Here is a 16,955-nt window from a genome sequence, read left to right as displayed (position 1 = left end):
CAGTAAATATCGTAGATAGACGATTGAAAGATCAATAACACAAACATCCTTACGATCCGCAGTTTCAAACGCAGTCTTAGCTGTTCAAAGTAAATATGGTCGGGAATAACCATAACGATTACATACCACTGGCTACATCGCCTTCAGGAGCAGGTGAAGAGGGTGTAGATGAACAGAAGGAACGTATACTGCGAAGGTGAGTTGGATCTCATCTTATCTCAACTAAACCCTCTTCACTCAGTTTCCCACCAACCAACTCAATGTATTGACTTGTTCATTATAGGTCACATAACAAACTATTCTTCCCTTTGAACCACCTTCCCAATTCGATACGATCCAGACATCGTCTCCTCTTCTTACTCCTACCTATCCCACTCATCGTTATTCTCCTATCTCTCGGTCGACACTTCTTCGGCACCACCTCCTCACCTTCTTCCTCCGGTGGGTTGGATTTACAGATCGGTGAAAATCCGTACTTCTACACTGGTGACGTATGGAAACACAACGACCTAGTCATCGCTCGACTATCCCACTGTCGGGAATTAGGTATACTTCGAAATACTTCTTTACCATTCACTGAAAATGAGAAATTATCGCAAGAAGAAGATGAATTGATACTTCAAGGATGCGGCACCAACCAAACTACTGTACTCATCTTAAGTTCCCTTTGGTTCGCAGAAGCGTTCGCAGGAACGAGTACAGCTGGAGAGACGATCTATGCACAAAGTGTTATTTCGACTTTAAACGCTTATAATTATTCATATGTGTTTACAAGTTTGGGATGGTATAATGCCGATATGCGTAAGACTGTAGAACTTTGGAGTATCCTGAAAGATAACGTTAGGATGGTTCTGGCCGATCCGGATCAAGTCAATGTGTGCTATACCCACTCTGATCAGAAGTGTTTGAAGACGAAGGAGAATATTGAGGGGATACCGGCTTGGAAAATCATGAGTTTCTGGTATTGGGATGAGTAAGTTCTAACTTCCTTCTGGTCAACTAATTTGCATCATTGTTGTTTTTCAAATGGTGATGATATGTCTTTGTATTGACTTTTGTCTGATTTTGTTCTGTCTACTTCATATAGCCCTGCAAACCCCCTCGGTACTCAATTTACTCTCTCCCCCTCACCACGGAATGACAATTACTTCCTCTCCTATTCTATCGAGCCAACTTGTCGACGACTCCCTTCCCTACCTACATCGCACCGACATGATCCACCACAGGCATACCTATTAGCTAAACAAATCCATTACCTCGAAAACTCAACTGCATTCTCATGGACCTTAGAAACGCTCGTAGGACTACAGGATACGTACGGGATTACTGTGGTAGGAGGAATGACGGATGATGATGAAGTGACGTCGAAGAGGGTCAAAGAGTTGGGAATAAAGAATATGGGTAAATTACCTAAACTTGATTTTTACCAGGAGTTAAGCAAATCGTTCGTTTTTGTCGGTGTGGGTAGACCGAGGATTAGTCCTAGTCCTTGGGATGCACTTTGCATGGGAGTACCGGTGAGTGATTCAGTAACAGTACATAAATACAGATGCAAAACACTGAGCTGATCTGATTTTGGGGGAACCTTGTCCAGTTTATTAATCCAATTTTGACTTGGGATGAAGAAGATCCACAGAATAGAACGAAATGGCATGCTCAACAATGGCATATGACGGATCTTGAGCCGTAAGTGCACACATCGTCTTTCTTTCTGTTAGCAGTAATCAATCCCATGTTCGGTATGACTTGAAGCTTTGACTGAAGCTTGTATACGCATTCCGCGTGATAGTCCTTATGTCTACTCGGTACACGCCCACGATCTATCCGGATTAAGCGAAGCGGTTGGTCTAGCACTACAGAACCCTATAGAAAGTTATATTCCGGATTATATGCGATTCGATTTCGCTTGTCATCGTACAGCGGACCTCGTCGAGTCTGATTGGAGGAGTAAAGCGGAGAGTATATTGCAAGAGAGGACTGAAAGCGGGGAGGGTCAGGTGAGTTGTGTCTTTTTGGAATTACAGGACGGGTGGAAAGGTTATGAATATGTTTCACTGATCAGGGTCTTATGATATTCCAGTTGTTCGTTCTGTAGGCTCGATCAACAAAAGTCAAAATCGACGAGGGAGTGCGATGTGATGTGATAGATGAGTCACCAAAAATTAGGGGATAATTTCCTTGGTGATGTTTCTTTGTCCTATTTTTATTGTCAAAAATTAGATTTTATACGGATGTTATTGGTCATTTGGGTACTTGATGATCGGACTGTTTGGCTTTAGGTTTTTTTTCTCTTCCTCTAAATATATGTTGTACTGTTATATGTATATGATTATTCTTCTAAATACTGGACAAATACTTCAATGGTATATGGCAATGCAACTATCACATCATCCTACCATCTATATACATAATATAAAATGCTGATACCTGTCTATGTTATCAAACGTAACACCTCATCTGCGACCTCATCAAGCCAAAGTCAATACCTCTCTTAAAGTTTTCTTCTCCACCTCAGTCAGATTATCGATCATCTGATGGATATCACCACTTTCATTCATATAGGCTTGTCGAAGTATATCCGTTAGGTGTTGCTGTGCATGACCCCGATCAATCAGCCTCATTTCAGCTTTGTTGAATTTACAAGGATGATAAAGAAAAAACCAGTTATGACTCACTCCCATATCGATTTGGGCCAACGGATCAGATTTCAAATCCTCATCGTCATCCTGAGCATCATTCTCATTACCGCCTTTATCATCTAGCCAAGCTGAGAAGCAAAACCAATCTCAGTGACTATTGAAGTTTATCGAGAGAACGAGATCAACTCACAAGACAGGTAATCAAACTCTCCTACACCATCACCACCACCAGCCAATAAATCATCATCATCCCAATCTTCGTCCTGCGATCGACGAAATGCAAAATTAGTTGACAACTTCTCACACGAGATGGTACGAGTAATCCAGACATTCAATCCGGTGATCGATTGTTGGGTTTCATTCCTCAACTCAAGGATAAATTTCACTCACCCCGTCATCTTCCTCGATATCATAATCCACCTTCTTCCCCTTTCCTTTAGCTCCCGGTTCGGACTGTACATCTTTCAATATCAACTTGAACGCTTTGAGTGGGAAAGGTATCTGAGTATATTGGTTTGGGTCTACATGAATCCCGTAGGAATTGAAGGCATGTAAGCTGTCAATACACACAGAGGGAAAATTATGGGTAAGACTGACTATTTCTAGTTCTTGATCTCGTCATTATAGCTAGTTCAATCCAGCGAGTCAGCCATACATCCCATCTTTTCTCGAAAATGTTAAAGAGAAGTAGTGGCTATATGAGATTTAGTCAACTTACTATCTCTGTTCCTCTCATCGATCACCAGATCACCTCTAACCACCATTCCATTCAATCTCTGATCTTGAGCAGAAGAGGACATGGCGAACAATTTCGATAATCCCAAATCGGATACTCTGATATTCCAAGATCCAGTTATAGTATCTGAATGTTCACACCATGCTGCTAGTACTATCTCCAATCCTGATTCCTCACCTCCACCAGGTAGAGGTACAGAAAATGATGATAACAGATCGATGGTGGACGTTGTGTATTCTGTTCCGAATAAGTATGCGAAAGGAAGAACAAGTGTCTAAACGTACACAACAGCAAAAATTGATCAGCGCAGGGGGTAAAGCTGTACAGGAATTGAATTCACCTGGATGAAACTTGGTAATTGTGCAGTGACCAATCTTCCTACTACCGCTCTCAACAAATCAGGTAATACGGGTGCCATGACGCTTCCTGCTTTTCTGAACAGGTGCATAATCAATTCACCGACAAAGATACCGCCCGATTCGGAGAATGTAGGTGCGAGGAAACGAGATAATAGGTGGAAAATCGAATGAATACCGTTGTTCCCTTCCGAGTCGTGCCTACGGATAGGAGGGTGAACAGTCAGCGAATCCGAACCAGAGGAAATACCATCGATTTTTACTAGAGAGTTGCTTGGTCGACTTACCACTGGATGAGCTTATCGCAATCTTTCCTGACTACCAAAGTAAGATGTATCATCCCGTGCTATATATCACTCGTCATCAGCTCCAATTGTTGCTCAATTAACGGTCGTATTACAAGAGCTCACCTGAATCACATCCATATCATCTGTTGTCCTCAGCACGCCCATCACAGCAACAGTCACACTACCTATCAACTCAGGTTCCAATGGTCCACCTCTTGTCCTGATCAAACTATTGGCCAGTTGAACCGCTTCACCAGGTATATGGACGGTATCGTCATCGACTGGTGTGGATATCGCTTCGGCTAGCTTGGGACCTATCAGTCGTACCAGAGCTGGTGCGACGGAAGGATCGGGGAGAGAAGCGAGAGATTCGAATGTCTCTTCTATTATGGCTGTTGTAACTGGATCTGTAATCCATCAAAACCGAAGTCAACATCTCGAGAAACACATAATCCTGCCGTCGGTGAGATAGGCAAATGGGCCGCAATAGATGGAGTTTCCTGACTTACCATCTGTAAACTTGACCCACACATCGTATATCCTACTTGCCAACTCCATTACGGAATCACCATTGATCAAATTCGTGTCTAATGCGAACACAGCTCGGATGGTTTCTAGTACCAGATAAAGAGTCTCATTGGTGATCTCAGGTAAGAGAGGTAACAGCAAAGAGAGAATTTGTCGGGATTGAGGTTGCATAATTTCGGGCGAGACATGACGACAGAAACTGTGAAGAGTTTATCAGTATTGAGCTTGATCGGAGGAACTAAACATTCGGTAGACACCTACTTCTTTATCGTCTTCACCGCAGATATCTTGACGGGTACGCTGACATCCCTCGAATCCAGCACATGCACAGCGGCACCGAGGTACTGTCCGGCCAAAGCATCGGACAGCAAAGAGGCGAATTGAGAAGCGAAAACGAATGCTCGGCCTTGCAAGAAAGGTGTTTCTGATTTCAACACAAAAGTATATCAGCTGATTGGCAGTACATGGCCTGGCAGACGGCAACTAACCTGATTGGCTTAATAGCCCAGGAACGACTTCATCGAATAAGAACTGCACGTTGAAACTTTGTGCTTTTCCAGCAGCTTCATCATCTTCAAGAATTTCCCTGAGGTCATCGGACACACCTCCGATTAGAGATAATGCTGATTCGAGTGGTTTCCACCTTGATGGACAAACTCAAGTCAGCTGAAATTCTCCAGACGTATTTTCAGCTCACCAGTCAGGGTTGCCAGATGATCTCGCACCTGCCGATTCTTGCACCTTCTGCTGGACTCTAGATTGAAGGATGGATGTCACAGGATGAGACCATTTGTCCATCATTGACTAGATCATCGTCAGCCTATGCCCTCATGGAGACTCCACTTGTCGTAAGCTGACTCACCCCTATCAAGTCGTACCCAGAAGTTCGAATACCGTATTGTTCGGTTTCGTCGTCTTCGTCAATCACAAATGCATTTGGATCTTCCATCCATTCTTCTTCCTGCATCATGCATGGGAGAACCCATAATCAGCTATCCGCTCTTTATGCCAATGTGTAGCATTCAGATACTGATATCGCATGTTTTTATAGTGTGATACACTCACATTCTCCCTGGTGATCTGTGTATAATCCAATACCACATCCACAATCCCTTGCATCACCTCATTCCCATGCCCTTGACCATCTATCAGAATCGAAGGAGCGGTCTTAGTCCTCACAGCGGGAGTGAGGAAATCGAATATCGCACATGCCAAATCGGTGATATCGATCTTGGGATCTAACATACCCACGTCCGAAGTGGGAGAAGGGAGTTCATGTGAATCTTCTGCATTGGATAGGTAGAATGTGTGGAAGGACGGTAAGAGTGATTTGAGGTTCTGGATCGATAAAGGGATATAAGTCTGAAGATGAGGATGGAGGTATTTAGGGAAAGCGTTATGATATAATGAGAATGTCTGTCATAAGTCAATGAAGGTTTCGATCAGCCTTGTTCTCACGTCTAATGGTACATTAAGATAATGGGCAGTACAGATGCAAAAAGGAATGGACCTAATTTACTCACTCTGAATATCTCTATGCGTACGCTCAATTCTTCCCAGTTCTTCCTTACTTCCTCAGCGGCATCTAACGATAACAACTGAGTGAAAGCGTTCAACCAGACGGGAGATAAGCTGTCCATAGCTGATTTTACTGAACTTGAATGTTCATCCTTGACAGTCTCCAACATCCGCATTGTTTGTCTGAATACTGAGACAGTCTGAGCTCGGGTGGTGGCTGAGTGACGCTAGAGATCAGATTAACCAGTTAGTATCACTCGATTGACCAGAAAGTGAAGAGCGATAAAAGGATGACCTCTTGTGTCTATACCTTTATGATGGATGAATGATGATGAAATCGACTCTCGCTCACCTCGGGATCACCTAGAATATTCAACACTGCAGGTAAAAGATCCTGCACGACCGGCAACAGCTGATCTTCACTCAAGTCATTCCGCACAAAGTCCGATATCACTCGCATAGCTCCATGAACGGAGTTTGGCGGACCGCCAAGAAGGCTGACCAGATTTGAGAGTAAATCTGGATAATCCTCGGGCCAATCGTATTTCGCTATAGTCGATAATGCAAATGCCTATTACATCGCACTGATCAGCAAAAGCCCTCTGTGGCAGGGAAGGGTAGGCAGGGGGGATCGATTGGACTGCGACAAAGACAGAGAGTGGACATACAGCTGATAATCTGATCTTACGTTGAGGGTCGGATAACCCATTGAATATCAATGGTCGGATTTGACCTTTTACCTATCACAACACGACAGATAAGCTATTCCGAGGAGTATCATTATGAAGACCGGAAGGTAGAGCTCACTTCGATCGGTGTAATGGGATGTTGAAAGCCCGCTGAGGCAGGTGTCCAATGTTGGTTGACATATTGCTGTAACAACACACCTGCAGAGTATGGTCCGAAAGCTTATGTTAGCTTGACCTGCATTGTCCAGCGGAAAGGAACAGACTTATCTGTCTTTGGGATAGATCTACCTCTTGAGCTAACAGTATTCGGGCAAGACTCAATCCTCCCTCTGTCGAGACATCTCATATTCAGCTTGTTGTACGACTTTTGTGATGCACTTTTTGGACTTACCAGGCACCAAGAACAATTGTTTCAATTGCTCTTCAGCATGTTTACGCGTTGACTCCTCTGAGCTGAGAGTTGCTTGCAGGCAGGCCAACACTTGGGATTCCATCTTGGCTTGTCTTGTCTTGAATGATGTCGAGGAGGTGTGTCGACGATGGGATGACTGCAGATGATTTTCTGATTTTTCGTTAGAGATCAACATTTTACGAAACTTATAACAACTTGCATGAACCTGAAACGCGAACGAGGTCCATGCGTCGGTCATTACGTAAACTGACTGCCCCCTCATGCAAACATCCCTCCCTATACACATGACCTCATCACCCACCGACTGATCGTATCTCCTTATTCTTTGTTCTCTCATCTCATACCCACATACCTAGTGACATTCTCACTACCTCACAGACACCGCCATGCCTCTCAAAGACCTCCTCAAGAAACGTAAGTACCATCTCAACCGTTTGCACCTGTCTGGACCGCCAACGACTTTGGTCGCACGACACCGATATTCCCGGGTCGACCCGCCCCGTCCTCCTTGAAACTCTTTGCCCACTGACAACGTACTGTCCATTGACTCATGATTGATCTCACATAGGATTCACCTCGGCGATACAGTCGATACCTCCCCCAGCATGGAAGATCCTCATTACAGATGATCACTCGCAAGCTCTGCTGGACAGTGTATACAACAACTTCGATATCCTCCAGCAGAATGTTACCTGTTAGTTGAGCATATGACTGGCGACCTTATGGCCAGCCACTTATCATATAGCGAAGCTGAACCTGTGTACGCACTTGTCGTATAGCCGTCGAACCATTACATTCACCCCGACCACCCATGTCGGTAGACGCCATATACCTCTTGACCCCAACTTCACAGAATGTAGACCGGATATTAGCGGATTTTAGTGGAAGGAGGACGTATAAATCTGCTCATTTATATTTCATAGATGGTAAGCTAATTCTACTTCATGCGGAGTATGAGTTGCAGCTTACATAGTAACATGATAGGTATCGACGATAGATTGGCTCAGAAACTCACAGATGGATTACAAGGCGGTGTTCTGCAGGCCTTTGTAGAGCTGTATTGCAATGTATGGGGTAAGCTGTCCTTTCTATCCAAGAGTATGATCTAGATTAGCTGATTCTGTCTCCTTATAGCTATCGAGGATAGAGTCTTCTCGCTGAAAAATCCGGGATCATTCTTCACGATGTTCGGACCATTGGGAGGAGCGGCATCAGCAGATTTAGCAGTAGAAGCATTCGAGGATGATGTGAAAGTAGCTGGGAGATCTGTAAGCTTAATGTGCACCGCCAGGATTGCGACAGACATAAGCTTACATTGCTTTCGTTCTTGATCAACTAGATCCTCAACTTTCTAGCGACAATAGACGAGTCGCCCTATATACGATATTATCAACCCCATCATCATCCACCTTTAGGACCTCTGGCAGCGCAAGCACAAGCTTCGGCACCTGTTCAACAGCAGGCGCCTCAGTCGCTCAGATGGAGATCAGCAATGGGAGGTGGACCCAAGACACCTGAGATAGTCGGAGAACATCTGAGTAAGAAGATTGCAAATCAGCTGCAGCTGGATTTGGACGAATACCTGCAGAATAATCCGGAATTTCCAGTACGTTCAGCTGAGGGGTAATCTGCTTCTACAGACTTGAACGAAGCTGATGGACGATGTGTCGACATAGCCTGCGAGTGGCAGACCCAAAGGGGTTCTGTTCGTAGTGGACCGATCGATGGATCCTGCTGCGCCCTTATTACATGAATTCTGGTATCAGGCTATGGCAAATGATCTTTTGAAGATAGAAGATGGGGTCAGATATAAGTGAGCTACATAAACGGCCGCTACCTCCAATGAGTTGCCCATGGCTAGCTCATTTGTTCATGTGGCTGACATCCCTCTGTCCTTAGATACACTTATACCAACACGATAGGAGGAAAAGAAGAAAAAGTTGCTGAGCTCACTGAAGCTGATCCGGTGTGGTGTTCTGTTCGACACCTGCATATGAAAGATGCCATTGACACACTTATGACGGATTTTGGGAGATTCGCACAGGAGAACGCAGGATTCGGAGGGTGAGTGCTCAGTGCTTCATATAGCTTCAGCTGTTTTCAACAGAGATATGGTAAGCTGATTGACTTTAAATCTAGTGGTGGTAACGTCAATGTAAACGATCTCAAAGATATGTTGGCCTCTTTACCACAATTCCAAACTCAGCGTGAACAGTTCTCGTTACATCTTGATATGGCTCAGGAGTGCATGTCACTCTTCGAGAAGAAGAAATTATCCCTTGTTGCCAATGTAGAACAGGTAAGCTGAGTAGTGCGTCCATAATAGTCCAATCTCAGCTCATATATAGGTGTTTGCATAGTGCTGTGCGACAGGATACACCTCAGAGGGTAAAACTCCCAAGACGATAGTGGAGGAAATGGTACCTCTATTAGATGATCGTGTGAACATAACGTGAGTGATGCAGATGCACTTCATTCTTTTTGTCCTTTTATCAAGTGAAGACTGATATCGAGTTTTTGTGCAGCTCACTAGACAAAGTCCGGATCATGGCTCTGTATATCCTTTTCAGAGATGGAGTAGCAGATGAAGATCGAAGGAGATTATATCAACATGCTAGATTATCAATCTCGGAGCAGGATATGGTTAATAATATGATTCACCTTGGTGTGAAAGTGATCAAAGTGAGCTATTCACCATGGTCGACATCATAGAGCAGAGGAAGCTGATACATGCCATTTGCGTAATGTTAGGACTCGAGTCGATCGAACAAATCCAGGATCAAGCAGAAACCGTCTAACCAGGAGGGTGAATATGAGTTATCGAGGTATAAACCTATTGTGCAGATGGTTTTGGAAGTGAGCACAGAGTCCGCTTCCATTGAAGTCTGCAATACAAAACTTACGGGCGATCCCTCATTTGTTGTCGTAGGACCAATCTTCGTCAAGACTCGATCAATCAAACTTCCCATACGTCCGCGATGCCCCCGTCGACGCTACAACTTCGTTGCGAGGAGGTAACACCTTGGCGGCCCCTTCACAATCTGGATCTCTGAGGTCTGCCAGGCCGACATGGCACAAAGCTTCTTCCGCTCGGATGAACAATACGGAGGGAAAACAGAGGATCATAATCTTCATTGCCGGAGGAATGACTTACAGTGAGATGAGGTGCGCTTATACGGTTGGAAGAGCATTAGGAAAAGATGTCTATATTGGTGAGTGTGGATTTCGGATGGGTAACTCGGCTCATGAACTCGATGATCGAGCGGACGCTTATTCATGCGATACCTACTACCAGGCTCGACACACGTCTTGACTCCTGAGATCTTCACGCAGCAGATGAGAGCATTGGGAAGAGGGGGCATAGGTGCGAATCCACCTGGAGGAATCCAGCCTCATCCTCAGGGACCTAGCAGACCGCATCGATCGCCTGGTCAACCTACATCTTACCAGAAGTGAGTATTGCGTTTGATTAAGCAATAGACTTGTCGATCTATACTAAACCTTTCCGTCTCGGATTCAATACTGATCGCGAGCTGGATGTCCGTAGTATCCTAGATTTCAGACATTGGACCGTCCCCGTCGGACCACCCATACTACCACCTCCTCAACCACAAGTCCAAAACCAACACCTGCAACAACCCAAATTGCAACATCAGTCTTCCTATGCGAGCTCACTGAATGATTCGATGAGTAATCTGAGTATGGGTAGTGGGAAGGATGGGGTGGAGAAGAAGAAGAAAAAGAAATTATTCGGTATGAAAATATAAATTTGAAATGCGTAGAGGATCAGAGTGAGGTTGTACATATATATCTCGAGAAGAGGATCATGCATATCTCGTATGATGGTATTCTGAAGAGGTCACACTAGTCAGGATGGAATAGGACAGTTCATGCATTGTCATGTTGAATTGCAAGTGAGATGAGAATCGGAACTCCGGCAGTGTCATCGAATGAACCAGGCACAGAGCCATTTAAAGTGAACCACCGCAACGATCAATCACCTCCACGATACATGGTAAGTGACAGCCCAGAGATATCATATCCTTGTACTTTACCTATCGCATATAGCTGTCAGCCAGAACCACCTCGAGCGATTCCAACAGATCAGCAACTCCCACCCCCCAGTCGCATTTACAGACCATCAGGTATCAGAAACCGAGACAACGTTACGACACGACACGTTGATCATGTCGCCTTCACCCAAACTCAAGAACGAGCCCGAGGTGATGATGGGACATTCACCCACTCCCACGGTATCAGAATTAGAGATGTGAGTGAGATATCATGTCAATGATTGTCATCCCTCCCTATGAAATCATGAGTAATCGATAATGAAGTATCGAGGAGAATGATGTCGAATGCTGAGGGTCCTGTTTTCGAACTTCTTAAATAGGGAAGGTGCTCTATTGAGAAGTGTTATCGATGTTAGACCAAGTAAGTAACTTCCCCTGCCTTGTGCCAGTCTATCTCTCCTGCATGTCATATAACATACAATATGAACGACGATACCTTGAAGAAACGAACACACTGGCTGTCATCTGGTGATGACGATAATCAAAAAGAGTCTACCTGCTAATATATATTCTACCTTGCCCTTCCCTCTTCACCCCCTAGTCGGTCGTCATAAGCACATACTCATCATTCAACTACAATCGTCCATGCATAAACGTACGGGATTATGGATCCCTATCGAAGAGCTTTGGGATAGATTAGGAGGTCTGTATAACCTTGAGATGTTGGATGAGATGGTGAGTTGAGCGTTTGCGTCCCATCTCATACAATGGAGTTCATCGTCCTTCTCTTTACTACATTTCCTCCTTCGCTTCATATATCCATTTTTTATTCATGCCTTGATGAACTAGCACATATTGACTGATATATTTGATATCCAGTCCTCAAGCTCATCCACCTCATTACCATCTTCACCACCCCTCCTATCTCCTTTACTACCCAAATCACCTAAAGCCAACTCTGATCGATCCTCCCTATCGCCCCTATCGGACATATCAATGACCTCACCTCGTAAATCCAAACCCACCAAGAGGGGTAGACCCTCCACGGTAAGAAGAAAATCATCTTCTACGGAGTTGCCCAAAGAGAAAGGGACAAAATCAAAGTCGGCAAAAGTGATTAATTCTGAACATTTCAAAGAAAATTTTGATTTACCTTATTTCAAGGGGAAAGGTCGTCGTGATTCGCATGCGAATGCGAATAAAGTTGTAAAAGATGATGAAGATGAGCATGAAGCACAGAGTGATAAGGAGGAAGAGGACGCAGAACGGAAAAGGGAAGAAGCGGAAGGAGAGGAAGGAGATGAAGGTGACAGAAGGGATTCGGATGATAATTGGGAGAAAATGATTTATCCCCGTGCGGAAGATCCTGGTAAAGATGAGAAGTGGGGTGGAGATAGTCCGACGAAATCAGAGGGAAATGGGGGGGAGGATGAGGATCAAGATGAAGGTGATGATGACGAGCAAGGAGAAGAGGAAGAGCCTCAAGACGAAGAAGAAGATGGTGAAGCAGAGGAAGAAGAACAAGAACAAGAGGAAGAAGAAGAGAAGGAAGAAGAAGTTTCTTCTCCCGTTAAGAGAAAACCAGGTAGACCGCCTAAAAATGCCAACAAAGCTAAAGATACATCAACACCTGTGGTTGCATCTGCATCTAGGTCCAGGAGGGATAGTGTGAGTACTCGCCGAAGGACGAATAGGGGTAAGAAGGATGAGAGTGAGAGTGAGGAGGAGTATAGGGGGAAGAGGAAGAGGGATGAAGGGGAGGGTGAGAATGTGAGTTTGAGTTTGGGTTTGTGTTTGAATCAGCCTCGGGGTCGAGGATGTCAGTTCTGGATAAGGGGGGTGCTTATGATGTATTTATTGTTCATGGATAGAAACGACGCAAGAGAAGATAAGTGATTCGTCTTCAATTACACGATTCAAGGGGCCTTATAAGATAGATATGGTGGACGGAGATGATAAGGGGAGGACAGGGCGTCAACAGACGTGCAGTCAATTGTATAGCGGTTGTAGATATCTCATATGCTTGATGTGTTCAGTATCATGACATCCAATATGGATATAGTAGTACATATCAAAGTATTGTGGTAGTGATCTACAATCTTAAACCAAGGCGTAATCTGATAATGTTCTCATATACATACATACACTCATGGTAGGAAAAATGCAGTAAACAGTGTGAAACTTCACAAGCAAACGTATCATTTGGCATGCAATAGGTATATCATGTAGATTACAGAAGGATTTGCTGTGATTTGATACAACATTTTCGACAGTGAGAAGGTAAATTCATTGATAGATACTAGAGATTTACCTCATTCCTAATCTAGGTTCAGCGGTAGAAGGTCTTTTCCTAATCCCTCTTCTTGTGTTAGAGCTGCCAGGTAAAGAACATAAAGTATCGTGAGATAACTGACTGTTACTATGGGTGTAATTGTGGTTAATTGGTTTTGAACGTGAAGTTATACTTGATGATCTCGTTAACAAACTCTGGCCATTCGTCATTGTATTTGTACTTGTAGTTGTGATCCGCGAAGGTGAAATAGGTTGTAGGAATGGGTGTCCCTGTTGTGGCTGAAGTTGAGATAACCTATTTGGTCTTGATGAAGATATCCCTTTATTCTGTTGGAGTGGTAATGAAATTGAAGTTTGATTATTATTGTCTAAAGGAATTAACAATCCTGACGGCCCCATACTAGTTGGAGTGGAAGGTTTTATCGCAGTATTAGATAAGATTGGGATAGGATGTAATTCAGTTATATTCACAGGTGGAGTAAAAGGTCTAGATCTTGAGAACAGACTTGTCGACCTCTTTCGATTCTTCTTCTTCTCCTCTGCACTCGGAGTTAGACCATTTTCTTGATCAGGAGCATTATCGAAAACCGCATTGGCCCCAGTGGGTGTCTTGGATCTGGATCCGAGAGTAGATCTACCAAATGTTGCAGGCTTAGTACCGAATTTATGTATACCCATACCCACACCACTTGAGCCAGGTTTCCCACTACTGCTGTTGGGAGTAGGCGATTTGCCAAATGCAATATCATGGTTAATCTGGTGAGTTGGAGTGGGAGTAGTATTGGTCATACCTGCTACTGCTTTTGCGATAGCGCCAATGGTACGACTGACAGATCTCGAATGACCATGAGCATGCGGGTGTGGGTGTGAGGGTGTAACGTTGTTCGACGATACTGCTCCGATGGTTGGGATATGAGATTGTGTCTGCGATCGTTTCCTATGCTGTATCAGGGCCAATTCAGACTTTACCGTAGTCATGGTAATACCCTCTTTCTCTGAAATAGCTGTAGCTGCCGATGGTGGTGCTGGTGGTTTACCAATATGTGGCGGTCTAATCTTCTCACTCATTATATTACTTGCCAAAGTCTTCTTGAACAAATTCAACAGGCTGGTCTTCAACGCTCGGTCCGGGTTGAAGAAATTTGGCGAAACGTATAATCCCAATGGAATGATTATCTATCCACATCAACACATTAGCCAAAACAGATCAGTACACAAAGAGGCTTCCGGTATAGAGAAAGTGTAGTGAGCTGCACTTACTCGCTCATTTGCGATCTGTTCACGTGAATTGGGTGAAATCTTATTCTGAACCAGATATTCAAATTTCCATTCTGCTTTACCTCTTTCTTCCTGTCCGCATACCGAGTAAACACCGGGCTCCTTTATTTGTAATGTTGCTGAACGAGACAAAAAATCGTGTTTCTCGTCATTATTGATTGTCAACCTACGTAGGACTGGGAGACCCTCCAGTGCCTATCCAGCATCAGGTCAACATATAAACAGATAGATTCTAACTGAGACGAAGGTCGAGCAAGAGATTACGTAGGAAAAGGCAATTATGATTCAAGTCTACTTACAGCATGATGGAATGACCACTTGTCCCTCTCTTTAGGATCCATCCCGAATTCCCAACATCCAGATTGTTGAAAACATTCCGGTCTAGTTGGCGATTCACACCACAAGGCAGCTTCCTTCAAGGCTTTCCCCTCACGTTCACGGAAAACATTAGGTTTGATCGATCGAATGAATTGCAACGAAGATCGATTTTCACGACACCCTTCCTGCCAATCGTCATATGGTCAGGTTCCAGTCGACAATTGACGACATTGATCATAAACGACTGATACTTACTTGATCAACCCAAAGTTGAATTGTCATACTTTTATCAACTTCCTTTAGAGCCAATTCAACAGGATCACCTTCAATATCCTGGCTTCGTCGCGGTCCATCTGTTTTACATGAGGCCCCATCCACTTCCAACTGCTGAAAAGTATGCTGATTTCGATGAAGTATTGGCAGAGCAGGTAATTCCTTATCGCTCGAAATGACTCTTGCTCTGCCCTTGCTGCTGTGGGTGGCGGTTTTGTTCTTTGGTGTGGGTGTATCATCAACTTGATCATGATCAACGCTCAACAGCAATTGAGATACATTGTCTCTTGCTGTGCATAGAGGAATGACGATCGTGTCTGAGAATGGCGAGTTATTAAATTCCAAAGAGTTCTGGTCTGCTTCATCGGATTGCACCATAGAGCTGAAGTTGAATGTTGTTGCTGTTGTTGTCGTTGGTGGCGGCATATAGCTTGATGACGATAGAAATTTATCATTGCTAGTCGTCATTGTCATTGTCGGCTCGTTATCAAAGGAGATATTCAATGTCGAAGGTGTATTGATCAAAGTCAAATCAATCGTACTGTTTGAAGAACCAAAAGAAGCAAAGAAACTATCTTTTCTATCTGTCGATATTCCTCCTACGATGGATTCTTCATCTTCATAAGCTGAAAGTGTAAAACTCCAATTATCCAATTCTTCTTCCAATCCATCGCTTTTCCAATCACCATTTGATTCTATTGCTGGCCCGGCATTGCTGGAATTATGACCAAACGTATTGATACTTCTCGAACTATCTTCCCTATCCACTCTACCAGGTCTTCTCATCATTATTTGTCTAGTTGTAGATTCTTTAGGTATTTCGTCCAACCAAATTTGATTTCGTCCCTTTTCACTGAATATATCTTCTTTGAAATCTATCATGATTGGTGAAGGTATATCATATTTCAATTTCAACGACAGATTGTCATTCGTGGGTGTTAAAGAATGTAATTCTTTTGTATCATTTGCACCATTCTCTTCACAGTTGAAATTGGTAGTGTTGCTAGTTCTACGTTTCTTATTTGGACTTGATTCTTCTGATTTCACCGATTCGTCTTTCCCTTCACCCTCGAAACAGCTTAATACAGGTGAACAAGGTACATCTATTCCATACTTCCTAATCCTAGCTTCATGAGCCAATTTCCCAAATTCACCCCTAGAATCAAAGATCAACGGTAATTTATCATCACCCTCGATCGATTTCCTCCTTCTGCCGGTCCTAGATGATTCCAATACTTCGAATAAGGTTCGAATCTGGGTATCAGGCGAAGAGAGGATGATCAGTTCTAAAGGCGCGAATTCATATTCCTGAGGAAGTGAGGCTGTTATGTCGCTCAAAAGAGAGGCAGTTTGAATCTTAGTTGTTATAGGCGAAGTTTGGTTGATCGCGGGAATCTTGACGGGTGAAGGTGCGATACGACGTAACCTTGCGGACGAAGGGGATGAAGAAGGTAATTTACTTCGCGATGAAGATGAGGATGAGGATGGTGGAGTGGGCATCTTGTACGAAATCAATTCAAGTTATGTTAGATCAGTTGTAGGTTCGATATAAGTGGTACAGTATTATCAGTAACAGTCTTTATGGTATTACTGCTTTCTAATGAAGGCCAGTGTCA

General features: G+C 43.8%; 5 protein-coding genes across 5 annotated transcripts; 3 read left to right on the top strand and 2 right to left on the bottom strand.

Annotated features, from left to right (window-relative positions):
* Nucleotides 1–95: 95 nt before the first annotated feature.
* I203_102645 (uncharacterized protein) lies at nt 96–2,072 on the top strand (the record flags this gene model as incomplete). The annotated part of the gene is made up of 5 exons (XM_019146935.1): nt 96–196; nt 284–973; nt 1,088–1,517; nt 1,595–1,686; nt 1,790–2,072. The coding sequence occupies 5 exons, from the start codon at nt 96–98 to the stop codon at nt 2,070–2,072; spliced, it is 1,596 nt and encodes a 531-aa protein (XP_019003485.1).
* Nucleotides 2,073–2,468: 396 nt separating this feature from the next.
* Nucleotides 2,469–7,247, bottom strand: I203_102644 (uncharacterized protein; the record flags this gene model as incomplete). The annotated part of the gene is made up of 21 exons (XM_065517145.1): nt 2,469–2,591; nt 2,676–2,767; nt 2,830–2,902; nt 3,030–3,160; nt 3,237–3,266; nt 3,358–3,649; nt 3,716–3,932; nt 4,019–4,077; nt 4,142–4,425; nt 4,528–4,745; nt 4,808–4,970; nt 5,035–5,189; nt 5,244–5,350; nt 5,409–5,507; nt 5,612–5,962; nt 6,070–6,291; nt 6,417–6,635; nt 6,733–6,804; nt 6,872–6,951; nt 7,017–7,082; nt 7,145–7,247. 21 exons carry the CDS (start codon nt 7,245–7,247, stop codon nt 2,469–2,471), a joined length of 3,156 nt encoding a protein of 1,051 aa, XP_065373963.1.
* Nucleotides 7,248–7,551: 304 nt separating this feature from the next.
* I203_102643 (uncharacterized protein) lies at nt 7,552–10,932 on the top strand (the record flags this gene model as incomplete). Its single annotated transcript, XM_019146933.1, has 15 exons — nt 7,552–7,579; nt 7,734–7,859; nt 7,945–8,091; nt 8,150–8,239; nt 8,300–8,433; nt 8,505–8,771; nt 8,842–8,978; nt 9,065–9,229; nt 9,305–9,464; nt 9,526–9,617; nt 9,691–9,847; nt 9,917–10,021; nt 10,095–10,377; nt 10,461–10,617; nt 10,713–10,932. The coding sequence occupies 15 exons, from the start codon at nt 7,552–7,554 to the stop codon at nt 10,930–10,932; spliced, it is 2,268 nt and encodes a 755-aa protein (XP_019003483.1).
* A 420-nt stretch (nt 10,933–11,352) lies between these two features.
* On the top strand, nt 11,353–13,074 carry I203_102642 (uncharacterized protein; the record flags this gene model as incomplete). Its single annotated transcript, XM_019146932.1, has 4 exons — nt 11,353–11,435; nt 11,559–11,599; nt 11,780–11,913; nt 12,058–13,074. The coding sequence occupies 4 exons, from the start codon at nt 11,353–11,355 to the stop codon at nt 13,072–13,074; spliced, it is 1,275 nt and encodes a 424-aa protein (XP_019003482.1).
* Nucleotides 13,075–13,485: 411 nt separating this feature from the next.
* On the bottom strand, nt 13,486–16,839 carry I203_102641 (uncharacterized protein; the record flags this gene model as incomplete). Its single annotated transcript, XM_019146931.1, has 4 exons — nt 13,486–14,646; nt 14,731–14,943; nt 15,048–15,251; nt 15,322–16,839. 4 exons carry the CDS (start codon nt 16,837–16,839, stop codon nt 13,486–13,488), a joined length of 3,096 nt encoding a protein of 1,031 aa, XP_019003481.1.
* Between the last annotated feature and the right edge of the window lie 116 nt (nt 16,840–16,955).

This window comes from Kwoniella mangroviensis (assembly GCF_000507465.2).
Source record: "Kwoniella mangroviensis CBS 8507 chromosome 1 map unlocalized Ctg01, whole genome shotgun sequence".
Taxonomy (NCBI): domain Eukaryota; kingdom Fungi; phylum Basidiomycota; class Tremellomycetes; order Tremellales; family Cryptococcaceae; genus Kwoniella; species Kwoniella mangrovensis.
The sequence above is the reverse complement of the archived record's forward strand: the minus strand, read 5'-3'. Positions and strand labels throughout refer to the sequence as shown.